The sequence below is a fragment of the Thalia democratica genome, chromosome 7, assembly GCF_965202585.1.
Source record: "Thalia democratica chromosome 7, ktThaDemo2.hap1.1, whole genome shotgun sequence".
NCBI lineage: Eukaryota > Metazoa > Chordata > Thaliacea > Salpida > Salpidae > Thalia > Thalia democratica.
In genome coordinates, this window is record NC_139171.1 from 16,079,982 (window position 1) to 16,095,638 (window position 15,657).

At 24.7% G+C, this 15,657-nt stretch overlaps 1 protein-coding gene across 1 annotated transcript; it reads left to right on the forward strand.

Moving 5' to 3' along the window:
- The first annotated feature begins 1,355 nt into the window (after positions 1-1,355).
- LOC145841755 (sialin-like) lies at positions 1,356-14,114 on the forward strand. Its single transcript, XM_082949109.1, has 11 exons — positions 1,356-1,412; positions 2,443-2,648; positions 4,497-4,600; positions 5,108-5,237; positions 5,963-6,146; positions 7,040-7,155; positions 7,568-7,726; positions 8,258-8,390; positions 9,420-9,567; positions 12,268-12,361; positions 13,630-14,114. The coding sequence occupies exons 1-11, from the start codon at positions 1,370-1,372 to the stop codon at positions 13,864-13,866; spliced, it is 1,554 nt and encodes a 517-aa protein (XP_082805235.1). The 5' UTR covers positions 1,356-1,369; the 3' UTR covers positions 13,867-14,114.
- The last annotated feature ends 1,543 nt before the right edge of the window (positions 14,115-15,657 follow it).

Below are 15,657 nucleotides of genomic sequence, written 5' to 3' on the forward strand. Positions count from 1 at the left end.
GAATGACAGTTATAAAAGGATTTCAATTCCTAATATAGATATAAAACTATAGAACATAAAAACTATAATTGATAACCATCTCAAATGCCATACACCAAAAGTTTAAGATTTTATTTATATAATCATAATCATTGAACTATTCCAACAATTTTATATAAGATGTAAATTAAGTGTAAGATTTGGCTCATGTTACAAAACTTGATTTTTAGTTCAGCTTCCCAAACATCTGTTCTATTATATAAGATAGACAAATTAGCACACTTACCCACAAAGGGTCTATAAAAACATTTTATTTCATATTATTTAATAAACTTCTATAGAATATTTTTACATGGTAAAACTACTTTCTCTAAAGTAGAGTGTTTAGTCTTTGCAAATAAACACAATAGTATCTGAAATTTGCTCCTGAAAAAGTAGTTTTAAACAATTAAGAATAGTTTGAATTTATGAAAGATTTTATTAATTTTGCTAAACTCATAGAAAAACTTAACAAAAGTACACCATTTTGTAGTTGTATTATTTTCTTAATAATATGATCATTTTTTTTTAGTATGTTTTCAAATTACTCATACAACTATTTTTTTTAATTAAAATCAAAATAGATCAATATTATTTCAGTATTTTAGTAAACTTTGAAAATTAATTCATAAACTATATTTTTGAATATTTTTAATTAACTTATTTCAGTTACAAAATTATATCTTGCTGTGAAAAATTGCAAATACTAGCAAACACCATAGCAAAATAATTTTTGATTGAATTTTTATTTATAATAACCAAACTGAAAGTACACTTAAGGTCAGTAATTGTGTTCAGAATAGTAAAAATAGTTCTTATGTTTAAATAACTAGACTGACACTTCATTAAGTTTTGTACTCCTTTTATTTTTTGTCTTATTACAATTTAATTTCAAAATTTAACTTTTAAGTACATTAAGTAGATTTTTTTTAATGCTGAAAAATTTCAATTTGAAATAAAAAATTCTAAGTAGTTTAATTTGTTTTAAATAAAAAAGTGTTTGAAATCATACAGAAGGTTCTAGAATTTAAGATAATAAAGAAGAGTTAAGGCTTTAAAAATTCTGATAAACTTTTTTGTATTTCGTTTTCCTAAACAAATGAAAATTAAATTACTTCAAGTTTTCACTGATGTATAACAGTAAAACATTTTTTAGACACTTGACTATGTAGTTTGACATCAAACTACTTTTAATCTTAAAACTCTTTCAGAAAGTCTTGAAATCATTAAATCTATAAAAAAATGTCTGTATTCAGTTCACCTTATCATTAAATATATAGTTTGTTTTAATATCTGTCTCGTTTAAACATGTTTTAAATGTTTAAATTTTAGTAAAATTTTAATTGAAAACATGGAAACTACCAGAGATGAGTTGGTGAAGCCACCAAAGGAAGGTAATTGGTATAAATTTGTAATTTTAATATTGAAATTAAATTGATAGGAATAATAAAAGTTTAAGTTTGTAATTAATTATTAAAAAATCATTCAAAAACAATATTCATTAAAAAAATGTATGCTACATATTTAAGCCCTTTAAAAAGGTAAGTAGTCTTAAAGTTTGTTTAAAATAATGATAAAAAAGCAATTGTTTTAAATACAAGTTTTAATTTGAATAGTGTTATGTACCATGAAAAAATATTACTAGAAACTAAAAGAAAATGAACTAGTTTTGCATGATACTGTAAAAACTTATCTAACTTTATTGAAACTTATCAAGTAACATATCCAAAAAACATCTAAGTATTATTTCTAAAGAAGTTTTATAAACTAAACTAAACTTGCAATCAAAATTAATGTAATAGCTTTATGTAAAATGAAAGGTATAAATTTATTGTTTACAACATTGCATATTAGTTTTAAAAAGCTTTATAGTCATACAACCATAGGTATTCTCCTCTTATAACAGTTCTTCGTACTTGAAAAATTTATTAACTTAAATGATGAAAAGGTTTTTTATTGCTTTTTAACTGTGTGAATTTTCGTATATTATAACAGTATTGTAAGCTTAATTGATAAAAAAAACAATTATAAATCTCTAGTTTATAAGAGTATAACTTATATGCTTTTTATTTTTTTTATAATGTTGTAACAGTTTGTGTTCAACTTACTAATAGTGTCACAGCTGCTACTTAGTTGTCAGAAAAGATTTTATAAATGTTAAAGTTTAATCATTTCAAGGCTAGCAATTAATTAAAAATAATAATAATCACCATTTTACTGTGTATTCTTTTGATCAAGTACATAAATAATAGAAGTTTTGTTTAAATTAATAAAGATTTATTGAAATTAGTTAAATAATTATTAATTAAAAGTTAGTTGAATTATAAAATTACTACATGAATTTTTATCATTGATTGATTTCTTTGTTAATTTTTTTTCAACCGCATGTTTGATGAAAAATACTAAATAAAAATAACTTCACAGCTGGTACATGGCTTTCAACTCGGTACTGCCTAGCCTACTTGGCCTTCTTCGGTTTTGCCAACGTGTACGCCTTGAGAGTGAACCTGTCTGTGGCGATACTGTCTATGGTGAACACAACCTACCAGCAGCACCACTCAACTTCAAACACATCCAATCATCCCGTGTTAAGCTGCCCCCAGAATGTGCAGCCCAACACACAGACTAAGGTTTGTTTGTTTATTACAGGGTTCGTGCGCGTCAGGCTAAATCAGGCTATGTCAGGCTAAATCAGTTTTTTTGAAAAAAGTTGAAAAACGTCAGGCTAAATCAGTTTTTTTATTTAAAAATTTGAGAATCTCAGTTTTTCTGTTCAAATGCTTCACACTTTTTGATTAAAAAGAATTGAGAAAGATGTGAATTTATTTCTAAATAATGATTTAGTTATTTAAGACAAAATCAGTCAGTATTTGTAAAAAGTAAATGCTTAAAACCTTTTGTTGAATCTCTAAAAATTTATTATGAATCTTCATTGTTTTGTTTTGAGTAGATTATATACGTCATAATTATGAAAATTCATAAAAAAAATACAGTTTAAACATTAAAGTTTAGTTCAACAACTTAGCTGTTTGTTTGAACTTCAATACTCGTGTAAGCGTTTCATTTTAAATTTTAATAAAACAAGACAATGCACGTTGTTTTAATATAAATCTTCTGGTTATAATGTTTTTACTTAGTGCTTAATTAAATTGAAAAATTGTCTTTAGTAATGTATGTTAAATTTTTACACTAGTATAGATATAACACTAATTTTAAAACTTATCACTGAATCTGTTATGTTAAGGGCATAGGGGGTCAATCACCTTTTTCACAATTTAGTCTTATTTTATTGGGTTGTAACTGAGCTATGAGTTGCTTTTTGCAGATTTTTAAAGCTCAAAATGTTTTTGAGATAAAGCTAGTTGAATTCTAAGACTATGATAGTACTAATTAAGACCCATCAATATCTAAAATGACTTCTAAAAGAGATTTTCCTTACTTTAAAAAAATGTCAGGCTAAATTGGTCCCAGTCAGGCTAAATGAAAAAAATTTCGCGCACGAACCCTGTTATTAAAATCTACTATCTACTAAAAAGTGAGTATATATACTTTTTTGTTTTGAAAATACAATGTGAATACATATTAAAATTGTATTCATTGGACTAATACTATGTGTTATACAGCTATATTATATTATACAGTTTATACAGCCTTACACACAGACTACTGTTTGTTTTTTATAATATTCTAGTATTGAAATTTCAAATGTACTTCTTATTAATTTCATTTTAATATTTTTGATAGTTTAAGAGGTGTTACACAGTTTTTACTGTTTGCTAACTGCATATTTATTTAAAAACCAGTCTTTTGATATAGTTTGCAAAATATTTATTTGGTTCATACACACAAAGTCCTAATTGTATGTAAGTGTAAGGTCAGTTTTTGTTTAAACTACCAAGTTTTGTAGGTTTTATGTTTATTCTGTGCTAACTATTTAGTCAGTATAATTGATATATGTTAACTTTAACAAGTGTAATACTGTGTGTTGTGTGCATGTTTTTCAAACCTGTTATAAAACAAAACTTCTTTATTTTTATTTTTTTAAATAACCAAGTGTGTTATTAGTGTTTCATAAACAAAAAAAAATCATTCTTACTTGGTTTAAACACACAAACTGCAATTTATGTGTAAACTATAAGGAAAAAGTTGAAAATAACTATAATATTATCATATTATTTGTTTAGCAGCATATGTGGTATGTTATTTATTTTGAAAATATTTTTTTATACACAAAAGTTTTGTAAGAAATTAGGGCTCACTTTGTAGTTTATATTTTTTTTGTATACAACAAACATTTTTCTTATTATTAAAACCGTTTTATTAAAAAAAGAGTCCAAGGTGTTTAAGATTTATTTTTTGTTTTTTTTCACATATGTACTTGCTAATAATTAAATTGAAAATAAACAATTTTATGTATTGAAGTTAAACATAAAAAATTTAAATTATCATAAAAATTTATTATTTTTTAATCTATGTAGGACGGAGAATTCAAATGGGATGAGAATCAGCAAGGATTAGTTTTGGGAGCTTTCTTCTACGGATATATATGCACCCAGCTCCCTGGTGGATATCTTGCTGGGAGGTTTATATATTTAAAAAAAATATTGTTAGGTTTTATTCTACGGGTACATATGTACCAGCTTCCTGGAGGATAACTTTGTTGGATGGTTTATATATTTTTGTTTAACTTAAAAACTTTTCTTAACTGTATAAGTTAAAAGTGTAAGTTAAATTTTTTGTTAATTTTGTCTGTACTTATCAAAGAAAAGTATTAAATTGTTTTTATTCAGTAACTAATGAAAAATAAAATTAAAGTATTTATAAAGATTTTAATATAAAAACAGCTAATTTAAGACTAAGATAATAGCAACTAATTGTTTGTCTACGATATTAGTGAAAAAAGAATTTAAGTTTTCATAAAATAGAAATTTGAGAGATTTTAACTTAAAAATTAATACTATCTATTCATTATATAAATTTTTAACAGGCAAAAACTTGTTTGCCAATTTAACTTATAAAAATAATCTTTAAAAATATTTTTGATATATATCTGCTAAGAGTTTAATTCTATTTTTACATTATTTTACAGATATGGCAGCAAATACTTGTTTGGATTCGGTGTTTTATGCACATCAGTGCTGACCCTACTCACCCCGATTGCAGCTAGATCTTCTTATAAATTGCTGATTGCTCTCAGAGTACTTGAGGGTTTCGGAGAGGTTTGTAATTTTAAATAGAAGTAGTTTTTATTTAAATAAAATGTTTAGTTTCATAGTTTTCAAACATACAAAAATTTTTATTCACATGTTTCTGTTTTAAAGAAGTAAACAGGTTTAAATTTTTTTTTTGTAACAAAATGGTGTTATTATTTTTAAACTGAGAAATTAAAGTCTTACTATGCTCATCAATCTGATATCATTCAAATTTTACATTTTACAAAAAAGTTTTTTTTTAATGAAATGTAATGCACTCAAAAATACTAATTCGTATGCTTATAATCAAAAAATGTTACATTAAAACACCTTAAAATTAGCTTTTAACTAACATGAGCCCTATTATTCAAAACTTAAAAAAATTCCTCACTCAAAATTTTATTTAAACTAATTTAACGTAATTTTGTCTATTTTAGTTATTTCAAGTTTTTGTGTTATCTTATAAACTAAAAGATAGTTTTCAATTTTTCAAAAAAAAAATTAAAATATAAAAACAAACCCTAGTACGAATTTAAAACTGAAGAAATTACCCTACTCAAAATATTGTTTTAATTCGTTAAAGATAAATATGTTTTTGTTAAATGTTCAAAAAATGTTGTGTTATACTTTCAAACCAAACTACCCCAACTTAAAAACTTTTAAGAAAAACCCATTATAAAAATAAACCTAGCATCACAACAACAATGTAACAGGGAGTATATTCAATATTCGAAATAATTTCCCTCAAACAGGGAGTAACGTTCCCGGCCATGCATGCGATGTGGGGAAGATGGGCGCCACCTATCGAGAGGTCGTTTCTCATATCACTCACGTACGCGGGTAGCCAGTTTGGTACGGTGATCAGTCAGCCCGTGTCGGGTGTCCTGTGTGATTCGGACTTCCTTGGCGGGTGGCCATCCGTGTTCTACTTGTTCGGTTGGTTGTTTGTTTTGAAATTTTTCTTTATCATAAACAAGCCTTAGTATAACTTATGTTAAATAACTAGAATCATGATAATAATTTCTTTTAATTAACATTTATCTTAATGTTTGGTAGAATTTTTGATAAATTTCGTAATATCAAAACATTGACTTTTGATTTTTTTTTTTGACTTTTCCTAATAATAAAAGCAAACATCTGTCTCCTTATTTTTTCTCACATAAACCAGACTAGTTTGTTTGGTATGGTTCTTGTGCTATTCATGATAAGCTATTATTTTTGACATGTTTAACTATTTTTCACTATAATAAAAATATAAACAATTGTAGTCTTATATAAAAGTAAAAATGCACATAAAAGCTTTTTGCTATCCATAGTCAATATTTTTTAAATATAAAGTCTTACTTTCAAATTTTACTCAGAAACTGTATTTGTGGTATTTTAACCCTTACCTACTTGTGATAAACGCCACTGTACAAAGTACAGTATACATTTTCCTAGTTTTAGATAAAAAGCTTTAACAAGTTCTTAAGAGCAAACACATCTTTATACTTATCTTTACTTTTGTAATTTAAAACCAACATGTACTCATAAAATTGTGGTGAATGTAGTCTGAAATTGTTGTTATCGATTAACGCCCATCCCTAGTATAGGTGGGTTAGAATTATTTTAGTCTAACTACTGAAATACAATTTATAACATTAATTATTTTATATATATTATATATATATATTTATATATAACAATGTTGTATTTTATATATGTATACAACAACAATTCAAATTTAAATATATTTTTTAACAGCGAATTAGGAGTGGTTTGGCACAACTGCCCAATTTAAACAATAAAGTAATAAAACAACAAACTAACAAAACTGATCGTATTTTTAGGCGGATTAGGAGTGTTCTGGTGCTTGTTGTGGTTCAAATTTGCGTACAGTTCCCCAGAGAATCACCCGAGAATAAGCAAGGAGGAACTCGAATACATCAAAGCAAATGTTCCGCCTGTTAGTTTGAAAGTACATTAATATATGGTACGTGTAAAACAGAAATAAAAATTTAAAAATATTTACTAGGTTAGAACAGAGCATATTGTATAGTAATGAGTAACATTAAATTTAAATTTAACTTTAAAAACCTTGTCAGTTGTTGTATGTGTCTTATCTGTAAACTATAAACCGTTATTTATTTTACTTATTTCTTATTTTATTTTAGGAAAATGTCTGATTAGTTTTTAATATGTATAAAATAAGATATTATGATAAGATAATATAATTCAAATAAATTTTACTAGTATATTATTTATAACACAACAATCAACAAATGTTAAAGAATTACAACTACTTGTATAATGTACATGTAGTGTAAAGTACTACAAAATTACTTTGAAATCTATATAAAAATTTATTTATTTTACAGGTTAGTACGGACAGTGCCACCCCGTGGAAGGAAATATTCACATCAGTTCCAATGTGGGCTTTGTCATTCGCACACATGTGTAATAACTGGGGATTTTATACATTACTAACTTGCTTGCCTAAATTCCTGAAAGATATACTACAGTTCGATATATCTAAAGTTTGTTATTAAATGCATTATTTATTACAAGTTTTGTTTTGTTAACTGTATTGTGTAATAACTGTGGATTTTATACACTTTCAACATGTCTTCCAAAGTTTTTGAGAGACATTCTACAGTTTGATATTTCGAAAGTTTGTTATAAGATTTATTTACAATTATAAACTATACTTTTATTTACTATACTGTGTAATAATTGAAGATTTTATACATTACTAATTTGTCTTCCGAAGTTTTTAAAGGATATTTTTCGGTTCGATATATCTAAAGTTGGTTATAAATGCATTATTAACTTTCATTCACTTTTTACTTTTTTTAAGATAAAAGTTAATTTTCAAATAAAGTGCTAGAGTAAAAATTATACAAAATGAATGTTAATTTTTTTAACAAAGCTGTACAAAATGTATCAGGTGTAAAAAAATAAATATTTATTTGCTTTAAAAACGCATTTTGTTATGTGTTCAAAATATTTTTTGTTTTGAAAGCCACATAAGTAAGTAGAAAAATAATTGACACAATGTAACAAAACAGAGTGGATTTGTATCAGCATTGCCATATCTAGTTATGTGGATTAGCATAAATACAGCCGGGTATATTGCTGATTATATAAGAGGAAACAATTATCTCAATACTACTAACACTAGGAAAGCGTTTAATTCTATTGGTACGTTAAATTATTAGATTTTGATTTTACTAAAAGTTATGTTATAAATAAAAATGCAGATTTATTGAGTAGGCTTATTAAAATTTAAACTTGCTTAAAAAATTTTCTATAAAATAACAAATATTAGTTGAAATGCTCTATTTATATATGGTAGGTCAAATTGTTAAATATACTTGAATAAAGTATTTTATTAAAAAGTTTTCAATCACGACAGTAAAATTGTTCTTTTAAATTTTTCAAAGTTTTCTAGTACCTAATAACTATCAAACTTGTACCCAGTTAAGACGATTTCAACTTTATGTTTACCTAATGAAGTAAAACTTCTCTAAAAATTTAACTAGAAAAGTTTTAGTGAGCTCTTTTACAAGCAATATTTATGATTTGGTTACCATGCTTATGCAAACTTCGAAAACATGCGAAAAACTTTATCCACTAGTTTTTCGGATGTGGAGTCTACTTAGAGCTTGTTTTTTGATAGCTTTTTTGAATTACTACTTATAGACTTATAATAACTCAATTGCACCTTTCCAACCTCTAGATTAGGGTCTTCCAAAAGTGGGCAATACCGCCCCCTGAGGGCGATTTTAGTAAGTCGAGGGCAATAACCGGTAAAGGGGGGGGAGGGCAATTGAAAAATTTTGGGCAATCATAAAGCTTTGAAATTTACACTAGATATTCTTGAATTGCAGATTAAGAGCAAGAAAAAAAGTCTTAGGTGTTTTTAAATGGTAGTTTTTTGAGTAGTCTTGTTGGAGGGGGCAATAGCCTTTTTAGTTTCTTTAGAGGAGACTATTTTAAAACCCTGCTTTGATACTCTATTTTAGTTTTTTATCTCATTAAATACATTATTTGTATGTGAGTTCTTTAAAATAGTGGTATTATTCGTTTAAAATGATACTAACTTGTTTTTACTGTTTTTAATTAAATTTTACAATGAAATTTTAGATGTAGGTTCTTTCTAAAGCTTGTTTTTCATAAAAGTATTCAAATTATACTTAAAATTTGTTGTAACACTCACTTCATCCACAGGGTTCTTCGGTTGTGGGTTCTTCCTAGTACTAGTGTCATTTGTGGGTTGCAACCAAGTTTTAGCTGTTGTGTTATTGTGCATAGCTGCTGGTATAAATGCTTGTGTATATCCCGGATACAACAGCAACCACGTTGATCTGTCTTCACGGTTTGTATTAAAATTTTTAATATACTTTTATAATAAATAGTTGTGGAGTTTGCATGGGATAACCAAAACTTGTAATTATATACTTTAAGTCTTATCCCCTGAAATGCTTAGTTGGCACTATTACTACAGACTTTTTTTGTTTTGAAAAAAACTAAATATTTTTTGATGTGGATAAAAATTGTTTTTTAATATTGTAATCTTTAATAATTTTTTAAGTTATATTTTATTATTAATGTTTTAGTTTATTTTTAGTATCATAATCTTATGAATTAGAACCACAACCACTTTTTTATATTTTTCTATCTTTATTACTTTTTGACATATTGTTTCAAAACATTTTTTAAGAATTTGAATTTTCATTTAAACCTTTGGTTTTTTAGGAAATTTGATAAAATATCTAACTGGCATTAATCGTGTTTTGAAAACAAACATTTAAGTAAATTTTTTAAATGGAAATTTGTATAAGTACATAGTTATCATTCTTTTGTTTTGTTTTAAAAGTTTACTTTTTTATAACATAAAAGTTTCAAAGTGTATTGCAAATAACAACTGTTTCTAATGATTTAATAGATTATTTTTATGTTGTATTTATTCTACTATTGTCTTAATTTAGAGCAGTTTTTATACTTTCGTGGAAAAATATGTCTATTTTTATCTTAATGCTTAAACCCAAAACTTAGAAGTATTAATCCTAAATTCCTAAGTTATTCTTTTTAAGTTGCTGACCCTAATACCGGCTAATAGTATTGTGCAATGCTTGCACTTTGCCCAAAACGAGTATTTGATCTTTTTTTGAAAGTATCAAATATATCCTAATATAGTATAATAGTATATTATATTAATTTATTATAAATTTATGTATTCCACACACATTTAATACATATACTATGTAACTTTAGACATTTTATTTAAGCTGCTAAACTACTCCGCAGGTTAATGTTTCTGATAAAGATTTTTTTAGAAATAAATATAACCTTTCCAAAATAATTTTTCTAAGATTAACTTAAGGCGGTATTTTTTGTCGTTTTACTACAAACTTGTTGTTTTGTTATGAATAACGTTAAGTTTCAAGCTCTAAAATTATTAAAACGTTTCAATATTTTTATTAACTTATAAATCAGACTACGTACGTCACATAAAAATAATTAAACTAAACGTAAGTTTTCTTTTACAAAAAAAATCTTGTTTCTGAAATTAATTATATTTTAATAAAAAATAAAAAGTCTTAAAGGTTTTATTGGTTGTAGGATATAATAACGTTTCTTTAAATAATTTAAAACGTTTATTTTTAGCATAAGTACTCTGTTTATTTGCTCAATCTGTTTTATTTTATAGTTCAAAATTTTCATTGCTATTCATGTTGGTGATAAGCTAAAAAAATAAACAAATCAAATAGTATATTGCATGTATTGAGCTGTACTTATACTAGTTATTCATTTATAAAACACATTTTGATCATTATATGTTTGAACAAACTCTTTTTTAAATTTTTAAGTTTATTTTTAAGATCTTTGTAAATAATTATTTTATTAACATTATAAGAAATTCTAAACTAGCAAAACTTATACTCAACACTTTATTTCTACATAAAATAAAATATTAGTACAATAGATGTCAGTTTAATTTAAAATTTGTTAGTTAAAATTTATGATAAAAATTTTTATGATATATACTATTTTAAATAATAACTTGTATTCTATTGTGTAAAAACATGTTTTTTATCAGTTTTTGACTTGATTAAAATGACAATTTTGTTTTACTTTCAATAAAACTCTATAAAAACCAACTTTTTTCTTAATTTATCTGTTTACAATCAAAAAGGCTATAATATAGCTCATAAACAATTTGTCAAGTGAAATAGAAACTGAACTATCTTTTACAAAGCTTTCATCTATTTATTAACATTTTCAATGTAATAAAACAAACGGCTGTTAAAACAAATTTTAAATATAAACACAAAGTTTTTAGTAATATAATAGGCAAAAAATACTTAATATACAAAATTTAGATAAATTCAGCTTAACTTATCAACACGAACAAAAATAAATTTTCTATATTAAACAACATAAAAATTTTCACTTAATACTTAAAATAATAAAACTTAGCTTATAAAAATTAATAAAAGTACAAGTTTACATACAACAAAATTTATATATAATTGAAAAACTACAAAAAATGCTAATAATAATAGATAAAAGCTTTGTATATGACAGTTCTGTTTGTATTTAACTTAACAGATTGTTTATGAGCTATATTATAGCCTTTTTGATTTGATATTTAAAAATATACAGTTGTCTGAAATAGTGTTAAATTTGATTTTGTTCTGACCCCGGATACGGTTTACTCGATTTTTTAATTAATCTTTTTTTACTCATATGTTAACTTATCATTTATTCTATGACGCACTTTGAAAATATTTGCATTGCTTTTATTAACTTACTAATGAACTTGAAAAAGCTAATACCCATCGAAAATGTTTGTTCTTATTTTACTTTTATTTTCAAATGTTTTTGAAAAAGATAATTACGATAGAAAATAAATTAAACTTTTATATAAAAGTATTGTTTAAAACTATTTCACTAAAAATATAAAATAATTTAGTTTCATTTTACTAACAGTTAATTTTTTAAGAACTTAAAGAAATAAGTACTTTATCATCAAAACTTAATTTATAAAAACAATTTTTCATTTTTTTATCAGATATTCAGGAGTTTTGATGGGGATATCAAATAGTTTTGGAACGATTCCCGGATTTTTGTCACCCATAGTTGTTGGCGCTTTGACTGAGCAACAGGTTCATATATTTATTTACTTTATTTACACATGTAGGTACATCTAACGCATGTAAGTCCTGAAAAAAATTAGTGTTATTATTTGTAAGTTAAGTTTTACAACTGTAAGTAGATGTAAGATAAGTTGTTTTGTTAAAATAACAATACGGTTGTTTAAAAAGTTATAATGTTAAGTGGTAAATAAGGAAAAATAGATGTTGTTGTTTGAACTTACATATTGTTTTTGTTCTGTAATTTTAAGTTAGTCCGTTAATTAAAGTTTAAATTATAAAACAGAAACTTTAAAATCGTTTGTTTGTTTTGTTGCTTAAAAACGAGTTTTATTGCATCCGTTTCAGAAAACCTATTTCACCTTTGTTTAAACTGTTGAAGTTTGTTTTTGTTTCAAAATTGAATAAATCAAGTTTAATGATAAATGGTTTGAAAAATTTACCTTCACACCAACTGCTTGCACTCTTTTAAACTTGAAAAACTTAATTTAGTTAATTTAATTATGTTAATTTTTATGTTTTTTTTTTTGTAAAGCAGTTTTTTTACACTATTTCAATAACATACTGTTATAGCTCAAATAAATTATTTTTTGTGTTCTATCTGTTTAAACATTTTTTTATTCTAGCGCTTTGTTTACTTCTAAACAAATATAATTTAAAGTTTAACAATAGTACAGCATTCTTAATTAAATACTATAAACAACAACAAAAAAATTATCATAATTTTTATACAAAACTAGAGCGCAGTAGCAATTGATGTTCATGATAGCTTCCTAATAAGTTAAATATTCTCTAAACACAATCAAAAATTAAACTCACTATTCTTTTTATGCAGAATACTAGTTATTATTATACAATACTAAAATAAAACTTATACACAAAACTTATAAAAACTAATTATCAAATTTGCAATTTGTTCTACTATATACAGAATACCAGAACAAAAATATGTTCTATTTTAATATCCCACTTAACTCTTATTATGCAAATCAAATGTAAAACACTGATGTTGTAACCTAACACAGCTATTTATGAAGTTTTTTCAACACATAATACTCGAGCTCAATGGCAACTAATATTCATGATAGCGACAGTCATATACACAGTAGGATAATAAATGAACATAAAATAATAAAAACAAATATTTACAATATTTTTAACACAGAATACAAGAGCTCAGTGGCAACTTATATTCATGATAGCGACAGTCATATACACAGTAGGATAATAAATGAACATAAAATAATAAAGACAAATAGTTTACAATATTTTTAACACAGAATACAAGAGCTCAGTGGCAACTTATATTCATGATAGCGGCAGTCATATATACAGTGGGAGCTTTCGTGTACATTCTATTCGCCAGCGGTGAGACCCAACCATTCAATAATGTGATGTACGAAGAACTCAGTGGAGAGGGCTCCGTTGAAAATATAAAAAGTTCCGTTGAAAACACTGACGGTGGTAAAAGTTCCTTTGAAAGTATAAGGGATGACAAAAGTTCTAGTTCCGCTTAATATTAAAAATGAACTGTAATAAGTTTATCTTTATTTATCATTTAAAATGTGCTTTGGAGTTTTACAACGGATTATTTTTATCTAAAGTCATATATCTTAATCAGTTAAATTCTATTTAGTTTTGTCATTCATAAATACTAAGATAAGAAAAGTCATGATTTATTTAAAAATACTTGTTATTTAAAACTTTTTACTTGTTTTCTAAGTGTTATTTTAAATGTTTAATAGATTTTGTTTTATGTCTTTCAAATCCAAAGATCACTTTTCTTTATCTTTTTTATAAATATGTAAAAAAATGATAACCATTTAAAATTCTGCTTGAAAACATTTAAAATTACCAATTTACTCACTTTTTTTTAGTTTTCATATTTCAAATTTGTTTTTGGAAATTCAAACAGACATTTTTAAAGAATTGAAGTTATTTTGTTTAACTTTTTTATAAAACAAAGTTTTTGTTCAAATTTTAAATCTTTTTTAGACTTTAAAATTTATCAATAATAATGAAGTATGTTTTTTAAAACTTTATTATGATTCTTACTACATTTTAAACTTATAGTAATTTTTTTTAACTGTTTTTTGAGTTTTATATTTATTTGTTTTATAACTAATCTCATTTTAAAAACAAATTAGATTATTAAAAATATTTTTCCTCTAATTCAAACTCTATTTATTTAATGCTTGTATTTACATTTAAGATTTTATATAATTTTGAACTCTTAAAAAATTATGTCCTGAAACACTTTAAGTTGACTTCGCTTTAGATAAACTTCGTTGCAATTACACATTAGTTTATTACTAAATAACTTTCATTTTAAAGTTAAATGTTTAAGTAAACCAAAATACAATTAAACAAAGTATACTTTTTGTTTTAATTTGATCAAAAACTTGTTTTTGAGGCAGCATTGAATTTTAGTGTGTAGGCGTTTCCTAGTGCTTGCCAAATTTACTTAGTGTTTGTTATTTGAAGGAAAACCACCAGTATTTTCGTGACTCAAGTTTTTTAAATATTTTATTCCATTTGTGTCAAAATATATTTTTTCCAGTCTGCGGAATTAATTATTTATAAAGAAGACATTTTGATGCAAAATTTTGAGAACCGAGTGAAATGTATAATGAAACGTTGATTAGATTTGACATCTGGCTAATTTTTTGTGACATTTCATTTATACTGTGACGTCACAACTAATTTGATATGAGACGTAATGTTTTTCTCATTTTTAAGGATTTCAGTGTCAAATTTGGTTTTTAAAATTTTGTTTTGTTACCTGTAACCGTTTACGTGTATTAAGATATTTTTAATTAGCTAAAGTAATTTTATAAACGACGAAATTTTTTTATTTCTATGTTTAGTATGGATTTTCATTGTTATTATGTGCCATAGTTATTTTTTAATAAAAAATAATTTAAATACTTTTTTTGTTAAGTTTTTAATAAGTGTCAACTTGCAATATGTTCTATAACGTCATTAAGTTTTAAATTATTCAGTAAAAGCCTTAAAGTCATATGCTATTTTTAATAACTTTGAAAATAAGTTTTATTTGTCTCAGAGAAATTTTTTGTAGTAATATAAGATATAATCATATGTATTTATTAGACTGCGTTCAAAATCTCAATATAATTTAGACTGATCATGAATTTTAAAGTGTTGCAATACTTTATTTCCTTTTCAGTTGCTCTTTTGTAAAAGTTTTATATAAAATAATAAATTCATACAAACACATTTAAAGTGTATTTGTTATATTTATTTAGCCTTTTAACCCATCACACATAAACTATTGAATATAAATAAAA